Source organism: Notolepis coatsorum, assembly GCF_963971535.1.
Source record: "Notolepis coatsorum genome assembly, chromosome: 17".
NCBI lineage: Eukaryota > Metazoa > Chordata > Actinopteri > Aulopiformes > Paralepididae > Notolepis > Notolepis coatsorum.
This window is the reverse complement of record NC_140181.1, coordinates 36,720,898-36,733,409: the sequence shown is the minus strand read 5'-3', so window position 1 is coordinate 36,733,409 and position 12,512 is coordinate 36,720,898. Positions and strand designations below refer to the sequence as shown.

Sequence of the window (12,512 nt, the reverse complement as noted above, 5' to 3'; positions counted from 1 at the left end):
AGTACGTGCACGTATGTGTGTGTGTGTGTGTGTGTGTGTGTGTGTGTGTGTGTGTAGAATAGAATAGAATAGAATAGACTTTTAATTGTCATTGCACAGTATACAACGAAATTTCAGGGGTGTGTGTGTGTGTATGTGTGTGCAGGTGACCAGGAGCGCGCAACAAGAAAGTATAAATATGGAATATTAATACAGTATATTCCACTATAGCTATATCCATGTGATTGGGTTTAGTTCTTATTTACACTGTCATTTGCAGTGTTGGTGTAGTGCTTTTATTTATTTTCGGACATCAAAATGCCTCTTGAGGCATGACTGTAAATGTAAAACAGAATTTTTTATGAGACAAAGATTGTCGTATTTATTATTATTATAATTATTTAATTCCAATGATGTCTGTAGAATCGACGTGAACGCAATCACCATGATTTCTCCCAAATAAAGCCCTTAACTCAATGGCCGCCAACAATACGCGTTAGTCCGCCAATCGTTCGTTATTTCTTTTATTCGCTATTCATTCATAAATCATCCAGGAAGGCTGTCGTACTGTGTGGCAATGTGTCTGAGATCGCAAAGGTCCAATACCGCCACCTGGTGGTATCCGGCCGATGTCGCACTTCCTTTCTGACTCTGTGTATGACTCTGTGTATCATTGAAATTCCTCCGGGCAGAATTTTTGAGTAACGTGGACCGAGGGGTATACTTGATCGCATTGAATCACTTTCGGGACTCCAGATTCATTATGCTGTTGGGGGTTATGGCGTGGGCCAAATGGACATACGATCTAGCAGATGGCAATCAAATAATTGGAATATTCTTTTTGGAGTCTCATCGGCCACAGGTAAGAGCAATTTAACGTCCATTTCAGCTTGGTTGTGCATTGTTTTCATAGCCATCGCCCTGATCAGCGTATGCTGTTGTACTAACGAATGCCGTTATTGACAATCAATTAATCAGAAACGACCCCCTCCCCTTTCATGCATGCATGATGGAACATAATATACTGATCATATGCATTTCAATTTTTTATTGTAGCGTGTATAGGGACGAAATGCCAATGGATTAAGTATAATATGCGTCGCAGGCTATTACTAGCCTCCCAGGAATGACCCTAGACCACTCTAAAACCATACTTATATTCACCACGGTATAAAACAAGAATGTATGGATGGAAAAAAGATTCCTTTTTCACATATTGAACGATAGATACTCAATGTCAAATGGGCCATAGTATTGCATATATAGCTATAATATTTAAATAGTTATAGCCCTGCAAACAAGGTGAGCGACTCCCACCGTTTACAGTGGTGGCGGTAGCTACTACAGGATGAGGCTAATCCATGGCGTCCAATGAGTTAAGAACACGGCGCACACCAGTCTGTCCGACTTAAGACTACTCTTCCATGCTTGTAAATCCTGCTCTTAGCTACGAGCGAATCCCCGAGAAGGAACCGTTCGTGAATGCCAAAATCGGCCCGAAAAGGTCTTAAGTGGAGCTATGATGAAATGTTCTCTTAACTTTTGTCTTAAGTCCGTTGGTGAATGAGACCCTATGTCTAGTTCCGGATCCTACCTGTTTGGGTATATTCTGTTTTCTGAACAATCTGTGTCTCTCTTAGTTACACATGGGATAAGGTTAAGGTTAAGGTTAAGATTAGAGGTTCGGGTTTAGGGTCAGAGTGAGGTTTTAGGGGCTATGTCTATTTGCTAGATCCTACCTGCTTCAGAATGTTCTGTTCCCTCATAAGTTTCTGTCTCTCTCGGTTGGCTTTGGCCATGACTACATCCAGGACCGGCTGACCGCTGTTGATGACATCGGCCACAAAGAACACCACGTCTTCTAGTAGCTTGATGGCAAACCTGGGAAACACAGGAAACATTAGAGTACAGATCCTGCTTGGATTCTGTCTAATACCTGGTTAGATTATGTCCCTTACATGTGGTGAGGCCTACACCAGCAGTGACAGCAGCAAAGCGTTTTAATTTTTTTTTATTTTGTATTTGTTTCTACCGGTCTCTCTTCATTCAAACATTAAACTTGAGGTTCCATAGTGTTCTGATGTGCATTTATTGGGTCTCATAGTAAGATAATCTCTTTCCATTTAATACAAAAAATTATATATAATAATAATTAAAAAACGTAGCGTCAGCTAGCTAGCTCACTACCACAGGAGATAACAGATTTCTCGTATGCAACAACACATTGTATTTAAATCTGAATACATTTCATTCCACTCTGACATTTTGTTCCACTCATAGTCTCTCACAGCCAGACCTCTCTTCACACTGTGTTAGCGCTGCCAGCAGTCCACTAGACTGGTAGGGACAACCATATACAGTAACTATATGAGGGAACAACCATATAACTATGAGGGAACAACCATAGAACTATATGAGGGAACAACCATAGAACTATATGAGGGAACAATGTATTTTTTATCCCTCAATCTCCCCCCCTGTAGTTCTGCTGGTCCCTCCAAGGGAGGCCAGCCTCACAGTTTGGGAACCACTAGTCAATAACTGATCCAATTACTGTACTCTGCATGTGAATGGTACAGTACCATTGATACACACACAAACACACACACACACACACACACACACACACACACACACACATACATCCGACACGTGTCTTACCGTCGGTCGTTCTGGCTGATGAAGCCCTGGTTGAAGTGGTCCACCACGGTACCCAGCATGGCACTGGCATCGTTGGCAAAGTCCAGGTCTCTGATCTCCATGACAGGCACTGAGACGATGGCAAACGCCTCCTTGTCTTCCTTAGTGGGACACGTCCCTAACTAGACAGAGAATACAGGTCACTGTGGGACATGTCCCTAACTAGACAGAAGATACAGGTCACTATGAGACATGTCCCTAACTAGACAGAGAATACAGGTCACTGTGGGACATGTCCTCAACTATACAGAGATTAAAGGTCTGTATGGGACATGTCCCCAACTATACAGAGATTAAAGGTCTGTATGGGACATGTCCTCAACTATACAGAGATTAAAGGTCTGTATGGGACATGTCCTCAACTATACAGAGATTAAAGGTCTGTATGGGACATGTCCCCAACTATACAGAGATTAAAGGTATATCTCTACTAGTATAATTTAGTGGGTCCTCCCGGCAATGTGTCGAAGTGTCCTTGAGCACGACACTTAACCCCTAACTGCTCCTGATGAGCAGGTTGACACCTTGCATGGTAACTTACTGCTTATCTCTTACTGAATGACCTCCTAGACCCTAATCAGTCTGGCTTCCGGACTGGCCACTCCACAGAAACGGCCCTCATTGTGGTCACAGAGGCACTTCACTTAGCAAAAGCGAAAGGCCTCTCCTCTGTCCTGATTCTCCTAGATCTATCTGCAGCCTTCGACACAGTCAACCATCAGATCCTCCTCGCGGCCCTCGCAGGAATGGGAGTGGCTGGCTCTGCGCTGACATGGCTGACATCATCCTCCCCCCTGACCGACCTTTCCATCACAGTCGACAATGCAGCTGTGACCGCGTCCCCGACCGCCAAGAACCTTGGTGTTGTCCTCGACGACCAGTTGAACTTCTCTGCTCACATCGCAGCGACAACCAGAACCTGCAGATTCCTCCTGAGCAACGTCAGAAGGATCCGCCCCTTCCTGACAAAAGAAGCCACCCAACTCCTCGTCCAATTAACAGTCATCTCCCGCCTCGACTACTGCAACGCACTGCTCGCTGGCCTCCCGGCCACTGCCACCAAGCCTCTTCAACTCATTCAGAACGCAGCGGCCCGCCTGATCTCAAACCTACCGAAGTCGGCCCATGTCACCCCACTTCTTAGGGACCTGCACTGGCTCCCCATTGCTGCACGTATCCGCTTCAAGGCCCTCGACCTAGCATACCATGCGGCAAAGGGAACCGCTCTCGCCTACCTCCGGTCAATGGTCTCTAACTACACACCCTCAAGACCCCTACACTCTGCATCTTCTGGCCGCCTCAGACCTACTCCTATCCAAGCCCCGGGAGGGTCATCAAAGAGATGTCGCCTATTCTCAGTCCTTGCCCCACAATGGTGGAATGAACTACCCACCCCAGTTAGGACAGCCGAAACCCGTCCAATCTTCCGCCATCGACTTAAGACGCACTTCTTCAACCATTATCTGAAATAATAATATATATAAAAAAATAAAAATAACTCTAACCCTAACTAACCTACACTGTAACACGCAACACTTTGATGAACATTGTTACTCAGCTGATAGAGTTGTACCCTTCCTGATGACTTGTCGTACAGTCGTACAAATACTTGTAAGTCGCTTTGGATAAAAGCGTCAGCTAAATGACTAAATGTAAATGTAATGTAAATGGTTGACTCCACTGTCGGTCTGTGAATGTGTAAGTGAATGGGTGAATGTGAGGCATAAGATGTAAAGTGTTTTGGACAAAAGCTGTTATATGAATGCAGCCCATTTCCATATTCATATCTATATCAGCCAGAGAGAGAAACACACACCCACATACAGAGCATCATAACTAACCATGAGACACACAGAGCATCATAACTAACCACGAGACACACAGAGCATCATAACTAACCATGAGACACACAGAGCATCAGAACTAACCACGAGACACACAGAGCATCAGCACCAACCATGAGACACACAGAGTAGCAGAACCAACCATGAGACACACAGAGCATCACAACTAACCATGAGTCTAATAGGCCTCTCCTCCTCAATGTCAATAGGAACGTTGGTGCTCTGGATCCATGTGTTGGTACACAGATGTCTGAAACGCACATAGGAGTTCCTGGTAGAGAGAGAGGAGAGAGAGAGAGAGAGAGAGAGAGGAGAGAGAGAGAGAGAGAGAGAGAGAGAGAGAGAGAGAGAGAGAGAGAGAGAGAGAGAGAGAGAGAGAGAGAGAGAGAGAGAGAGAGAGAGAGAGAGAGAGAGAGAGTCACAGAGGGGTGGAGAGGGAGAGAGAGATATGTTGGGGTAAACACAGTAGTTTAAAGGTAGAATCGTTAATGACGTCAAACAGCGATCTTTAGGCAAAATAGCCCCTCTTGGTATTACACTTTGTTTAAATTTTTGTTTTGGTCAGATGTATGGATTGGAGTTGAGTGTGGATGGGGGGACGGTTGCATACTGATGACCATTTTGGTGATTTACAAACAACAAGGGTAAGCTAGTCTAACCATTTGCCTAGGGCTGCCACTCTCGCCCTAGCAAGGAAAGCAATGAAGCATGACTGGCACATCCTACATAACACCACAACGACAGCAGCACCTCTGAGCAGACTCAAGTCCCACCACCCCTACAACAAGGCGGCACAAGAGACACTCCGTTCCACCAATAAGGACCTGCCCAGAGATGGATGGCTGGTGGCAGCCGGGAAGCAAGAGTGGGAGAGGGCTAGGCCAACCCGCATCTACCACTACATCTGAGATCCAGGAGATGGCGCCACAGGAGACGATCTTTCACGCCGGCAATGGACTCTGCTGGACCGTATACGAACTGGGGTCGGTCGCTTCAAATCATCAATGAAGAAGTGGGGCCTGGCAGACAGCGCTGCATGCGAGTGTGGAGACCCTGACCAAACTGTTGAGCATATCATGACCATCTGCCCCCTATACAGACCACCCTCTGCCCCTGGGACCAGAGACAAGGGCATGGCTACAAGACACAGAGTTGGACCTCTGATGTTACACAAAACAGATTTTTTCTGTTGAATTGAGAAAAGATTTCATTTACAAAATAAAATTTTACATTCCTGATATTTAAGCATCTGATTGCTGTTGCACAAGTCAGTTTCACTAATGATGTGAATAACTTTGATATGACATCTTGTATTACTGTGTACTACTATAGTATAGTACTACTATAGAATAGAGTTATTATTACCTTGGTACAACTAGTACTACTACAGTACATAGTAAAAATAGAGCTATTATTTTCTTAGCTTTCCTTAGACCTCTAAAGACTTTCAATTCGTTTTGCATTCTGTGTGAGACCTTTGTTTATGGTGAATAAACATCCTTCTGATATGAAATGACGACTCAGCATACAATTGTCCGAATGCAACCATGGGAAGAGATAGTGGTGTCTCAAGTAAGCCGTGGGAGGACAGAATTCCACGAACGATTGCCTCCATGAACTAAATCAACACAACGCAGACACGTTGAATCTTGAATCTTGAATCAACGACCATTTTCTAACAAGTATATAGTACAATATATGTATTATTACAGCGCAGACACACCAGCCGTGCGCGAAGGTGGGCGGGCGACCTGCGCTTCACTTTCGCTCCCATGTTAACGGACGTAGCTGTGCCCACCGGCCGCGCGCACCGCGGGCTGGAAGCGATCGTTTCCGCTTTGGTTGGATTCAGAGGCGTGCACCACACGCTTTTTCACACAAATACACTCAATATCTGCATTATTACCACACATATAGATGTTGTTCAACCAGCTAATGTGTCTGTATCTTTCCCAATACAAATAAACCATATTACTATAATGTTTCAGGAGTACAGTCACACTGATGATCATTCTAAAATGAATTCTAACATTCTAATTAATTATTAAGGCTGTCAAAGTTAACGCGGTATTAACGCGTTATCACCCGATTCTATTAACGCCACTATTTTTTACTCACGATTAACTAAAAAAATATATAAAAAGATTTACCTTTTTTTTTACTAGACTTCACTCAGGTGTATTATTGATGCTCTCATTGATACTATGTTTGTTTCTGAAGTGAGTGTGTGTGTGTGTGTGTGAGATATATAGAGAGAGGGGGGGGTGAGAGAGATGAGGAAGGGGCAAGAGAGAAAGAGAGCTGGGAGAGTGTGTGTGTGAGAGAGAGAGGGGGGGTGTGTGAGTCCTCAGCCCTTGTGTGGGTGAATGTAACAAGTTCCTAACGTTTTCTTTCCCCTATTATTTCATGCACACTTTATTCATTGTTTTAAATTATTATTTTCTTTTAAGTTATTTTGTGCATCACTCTGTTTTGAATTTGATGCAAATTTGCAATGCATGAGGGTCATCCTTTTGTGTTAAATGGCTGCATAAAGCAAGCATTTGTTGACTCGCATGTTGATAAGAGTATTAAAACTAGGAACTTGAAGAAGATCCGTTTAAGGTAGAGAAAAAAATGCAATTAATTTGCGATTAATCGCGAGTTAACTATGGACAATCATGCGATTAATCTAGTTAAATATTTTAATCGATTGACAGCACTATTAATTATATAATTACTGGTTATACATGCAAAATGGACAATAGAACACTGGAAATCTTAAAAAAATCTTCAAACAGGGACTGACTTCGCAATAGACTAGGCATTTACAGCTGTTCCAATGTAAATGTGCCTTCCTCCGTGCACTTTCGCCCGCTCTGAAGTCGGACTCGGTGTACCCGGCCACGCGTGCTGTTCTTGCTCGGAACCCGCAAGTGCCTGCTTGTGCGGCTGATGTGTCTGCGCTGTCACCTTGGTACAACTAGTACTACTACAGTACATAGTACAATAGATGTATTGTTACCTTGATACAACTAGTGCTACTACAGTACATAGTACAATAGTTGTATTGTTACCTTGATACAACTAGTGCTACTACAGTACATAGTACAATAGATGTATTGTTACCTTGATACAACTAGTGCTACTACAGTACATAGTACAATAGATGTATTGTTACCTTGATACAACTAGTGCTACTACAGTACATAGTACAATAGATGTATTGTTACCTTGATACAACTAGTGCTACTACAGTACATAGTGCAATAGATGTATTGTTACCTTGATACAACTAGTACTACTACAGTACATAGTACAATAGATGTATTGTTACCTTGATACAACTAGTGCTACTACAGTACATAGTACAATAGATGCATTGTTACCTTGATACAACTAGTACTACTACAGTACATAGTACAATAGATGTATTGTTACCTTGATACAACTAGTGCTACTACAGTACATAGTACAATAGATGCATTGTTACCTTGATACAACTAGTGCTACTACAGTACATAGTACAATAGATGCATTGTTACCTTGATACAACTAGTGCTACTACAGTACATAGTACAATAGATGCATTGTTACCTTGATACAACTAGTACTACTACAGTACATAGTACAATAGATGCATTGTTACCTTGATACAACTAGTGCTACTACAGTACATAGTACAATAGATGGATAGTTACCTTGATACAACTAGTGCTACTACAGTACATAGTACAATAGATGGATAGTTACCTTGATACAACTAGTGCTACTACAGTACATAGTACAATAGATGGATAGTTACCTTGGGACAAAGGAGTCAGTCTTCTGCAGCGTAGTTGGGTCCAGTTCAAACAGGGAGGCAATGTCGTTCCCATGAGGCACTGCAACAAGCTTGTACTTGATCCGCTCACCATGGCTACGCTTGTTGCTTTGGCTACCGTCCAGCTAACAGAGGGGTCAGAGGTCAGGGTAGAGTTTGTGATACAATATATTTTTATATTTTTAAGCGAGTAATGAATAGAATAGAAAAGAATCAAGACTCTAAATGAATGAACACACAACTCACAGAGGTATGGATCTCAGCCACGTCTCCCTTATAGCCTGGATTCTCCTATAACAACAACAACACAACAATAATAAAAACTACAAAATGTATCCAATAATCTTCATCCACATATCCAACCTTATCTTCAGTAGCTTGGTTCCATCCATCCATCCATCCTTCCAACCATCCATCCATACATCCATCCCTGGTTGTCATGGTAACCTCCCTGGTTGTCATGGTTACCTCAGCCGCCAGGTAGTTGCCGGTGGCCAGGTGTTTGAACCGGTAGAGGCTGTTCCAATGTCCCGCTCCCCCACGACATGGATCATGATGGACAACCTGGCAAACCAATCAGAAAAACATTAACACATATGACCTATCTTTTAACATTTGTGTGTGTGTGTGTGTGTGTGTGTGTGTGTGTGTGTGTGTGTGTGTGTGTGTGTGTGTGTGTGTGTGTGTGTGTGTGTGTGTGTGTGCGTGTGTGTGTGTGTGTGTGTGTGTGTGCGTGTGTGTGTTTCTGTGTGTGTGTGTGTGTGCGTGTGTGTGTGTGTGTTTGTGTGTGTGTGTGTGTGTGTGTGTGTGTGTGTGTGTGTGTGTGTGTGTGTGTGTGTGTGTGTGTGCGTGTGTGTGTGTGTGTGCGTGTGTGTGTGTGTGTGTGTGTGTGTGTGTGTGTGTGTGTGTGCGTGCGTGCGCGTACCTCCACCTCCCAGAGAGCGTTGGAGCTGGTGGCTGAAGTAGCTGATTGTCTCAAGGTGGTTCGGAGGAAAACATGGATCCTGGTCTTATATTCATCACAGGTAAGAAATTTCTCCTGCTCAGCGTGGAACAATCTCACTACATCACCCTGTAGAGAGAGAGAGAGAGAGAGAGAGAGAGAGAGTCACAGAGGGGTGGAGATGGAGAGAGAGAGAGAGAGTCACAGAGGGGTGGAGAGGGAGAGAGAGAGAGATGTAGTTTTTTTTGATCAAGGTTTTTTTATTTGAGACTTTGTTTTTACAGGTGGTCCCACATGGGCCAAAAGAAAATAAAAATAAAATAAGGCCCTCCCTCCCTCCCTCCCCCACCCCTATACCAGACAAAATCATTCTACAATATCTTAGATCGTTTGTTAATCATTGTTTTTCCTTTTAGCTTTTAAATCACCCGACAGCAGTCACATATCCCTTGTATTCTGCAGATAGAGAAGAGGAAAAGTAAGAACATAATAGGAAAAATAAACCGTAACAAGCTGAGGAGAGAGATGTAGTTTAAAGGTATAATCGGTGATGACATCAAACAGCGATCTTTAGGCAAAATAGCTCCTCTTGGTATTACACTTTGTGTAAGATAAGATAATGTATGCCCTCTCAGTTGTATTTGCCCTACAATAAATATAGTTACAATATATAATCCAATCATCTAAATCTAATCTAATATATAATCTAAAAAACGAAATGCTAAAATGCTAAATATGTGCAATATATAATCTAAAAATGCTAAATGCCAACATACACATAAGGTGCGGTATGCATAAGGCAAGTATATATTGTCCTTTTAGTTGGGAGTAAGCTTTTCAACATGCCAGTCCTGATAGCATTTGCGGTTTATGACGAAGCCCAAAGGCACATCACATGAGGCACATTTTACAGGTGTCTTGACATGACAGTGCACCTCAGCCGCCCCCGCCCTGCTGTTGTGCTCCCAGTGATGTAGGTCGGCAGGTGATGTGGTGAAGGGTCTCCCTGCCACGGGGAGCCTTGCTCTCCAAACTGTTGGTTTTGGTTTTGGTTTTGGGGAAACTAATCCTGTTTGTGCGTATGGTTCCACACGCCCAGATTCTCATCTCAAGGAGGTCCCGGAACAGGGTGGGACTCGCGTAGAAGTGATCACGGCAGTGGTTTAGTGGTTAAACACTGTCGCCTCACAGCAAGCAAGAAGGTCCAGGGTTCGATTCCCGCTTGGGGACCAGGTTTCCATGATGCCAGGTACCCAGGTGGGGTATCTCCCAGGCCTTTCTGTGTGGAGTTTGCATGTTCTCCCCGTGCTCGCAAGGGTTTCCCCCCCGATAAGATAAAACCCAATGGAAAAACATGCACAACAACAGATCGCTAACGCTGTGGCGTCCTTGACGAAGACGGACAGGAGCACTTGGATTGGTCCCCTGGCGCGGCTCACGTTGACGCCTGTCTGCTCCCGGCTGCCCTTGGGGGGGAAGGACGACGGGATGGGTTAATCGCATCGGCGATTCTAAAGAGACAATGCATGCGTGTGTGTTCCGGTGTGTGTGCTAAAAACTAACCGCTGTGTGTACCGCTAAAAAACATTGAGTGTCTTTGAATGCCGAATAAAGACCTCTGCAACAGGTCCTGCATTATTATTATATTATTATCTACAGTACAAACAGCTTAACATCGGTGCCAAGAAATCGCGTGTTGATTAGCTCCATCACCGAGTCATAGCTGAGCCCCTTCCCAGTCCCTCCATGGAGCTTTCCCTCATATACAAAGAAGTCCCAGGTATAACCATTTGTGGAGTCGAACAGCGGCCAGCTTATACCCCCATTTGACGGGTTTGTTCTTCATATATTGTTTGAGTGACATACAGGCTTTGGAGGCCACCATTCGCTCATCAATGGAAATGTCCCGGTCAGGGTGAAAGTTCCTCCTACATGCATCCCTCATCTCCACATATAGTGGTTTTATTTTGGACAGACGGTCGAAGGTTTGTCTTCAAAATGGAGCTGTAAGTATGACCCGGGGTCCTGGTGGATTGGTGGGTCTGAAGGTCGGCTGTGGTGGAATTATGTCTGGATCACAGACATCATTCCACCTCTCTCCAGGTACCTGGCCTCTTCCTCTCCATCTGCCTCGCGCTCTCCCCAAACATCTGCCTCTCGCTCTCCCCAAACATCTGCCTCTCGTTCTCCCCAAACATCTGCCTCTCGCTCTCCCCAAACATCTGCCTCTCGCTCTCCCCAAACATCTGCCTCTCGCTCTCCCCAAACATCTGCCTCTCGCTCTCCCCAAACATCTGCCTCTCGCTCTCCCCAAACCTGGGAACTACTATTTCAGTCATTCCTATGGTCTAAAGCAATCAACAAAATAATAGTAAACATGAACAACTCTCACCTATATCCAAGCACTAGAGTTCAAAGTAAAAAAAAACTATAAGAATAAACAAAGTCAATAGACAGCAAATGTACCCTTATCTGCTACAAGGTCGACATTGGCTGGAAAAAGTATGATGACAAATACTCACTATACTGGATAAAGCGTATCAATATAATAACTAAATATACTGTATAAAAATATAAATATGATAGAAGATCACAATATCATGCTGTACTGATAAAGTGACAGAGAGAGAATAGCAGTAACTCACTCCTTTCAGAACCTCTTCTCTGTGGTCACTGAACATCATGAAGAGGTTGATCTTCCAGCTGGTGTTGCAGTTCACAGAGTTGACCTGTAGAGGGAGGCAAACAAACACACACGCAAACACACACACACACACACACACACACACACACACACACACACACACACACACACACACACACACACACACACACACACACACACACACACACACACACACACACACACACACACACACACACACACAAACACAGCTGTTCAGCAGCTTCTCTCTCTCACTCTTTTAAAGTCTTCCTTGTGTCTCCTCTACAGTTTTCAAAGCATTCGAGTAGAAACCATCTGGAACTCATTAGGAACTCAAAAGAGGAAGTTGTTAAAATCCAAACATTCTCAACATGGTAAAGACATCTACGAAGATGAACCAAAATCACTTCCTATTCTGAGGTAAATATTGGTGGTGTTGATGTTCACAAAACATTAAACATTTTCAAGAGAAAATCATCTGTATTTCTTTCAAATATTGATTGATGAATTTCATGTAGCAAACTATTTCTCAAATGGATATTTGAAGTGTATACACAAATGATATCATAACCAAATCAT

The 12,512-nt window shown here is 43.6% G+C and overlaps 1 protein-coding gene across 1 annotated transcript in view; it reads right to left on the bottom strand.

Moving 5' to 3' along the window:
* The window catches only part of itpr3 (inositol 1,4,5-trisphosphate receptor, type 3), a gene marked incomplete at its 3' end in the record, with an annotated part of 178,829 nt that overhangs the window by 106,543 nt on the left and 59,774 nt on the right, over positions 1 to 12,512 (bottom strand). Inside the window, exons 7-14 of the mRNA XM_084333416.1 lie at positions 11,914 to 11,997; positions 9,251 to 9,397; positions 8,794 to 8,889; positions 8,572 to 8,616; positions 8,308 to 8,450; positions 4,695 to 4,794; positions 2,641 to 2,801; positions 1,719 to 1,860 (exon numbers count right to left, since the gene is read on the bottom strand). Coding sequence (XP_084189542.1) covers positions 1,719 to 1,860; positions 2,641 to 2,801; positions 4,695 to 4,794; positions 8,308 to 8,450; positions 8,572 to 8,616; positions 8,794 to 8,889; positions 9,251 to 9,397; positions 11,914 to 11,997 — 918 coding nt within the window. The remainder of the gene's footprint in view (positions 1 to 1,718; positions 1,861 to 2,640; positions 2,802 to 4,694; positions 4,795 to 8,307; positions 8,451 to 8,571; positions 8,617 to 8,793; positions 8,890 to 9,250; positions 9,398 to 11,913; positions 11,998 to 12,512) is intronic.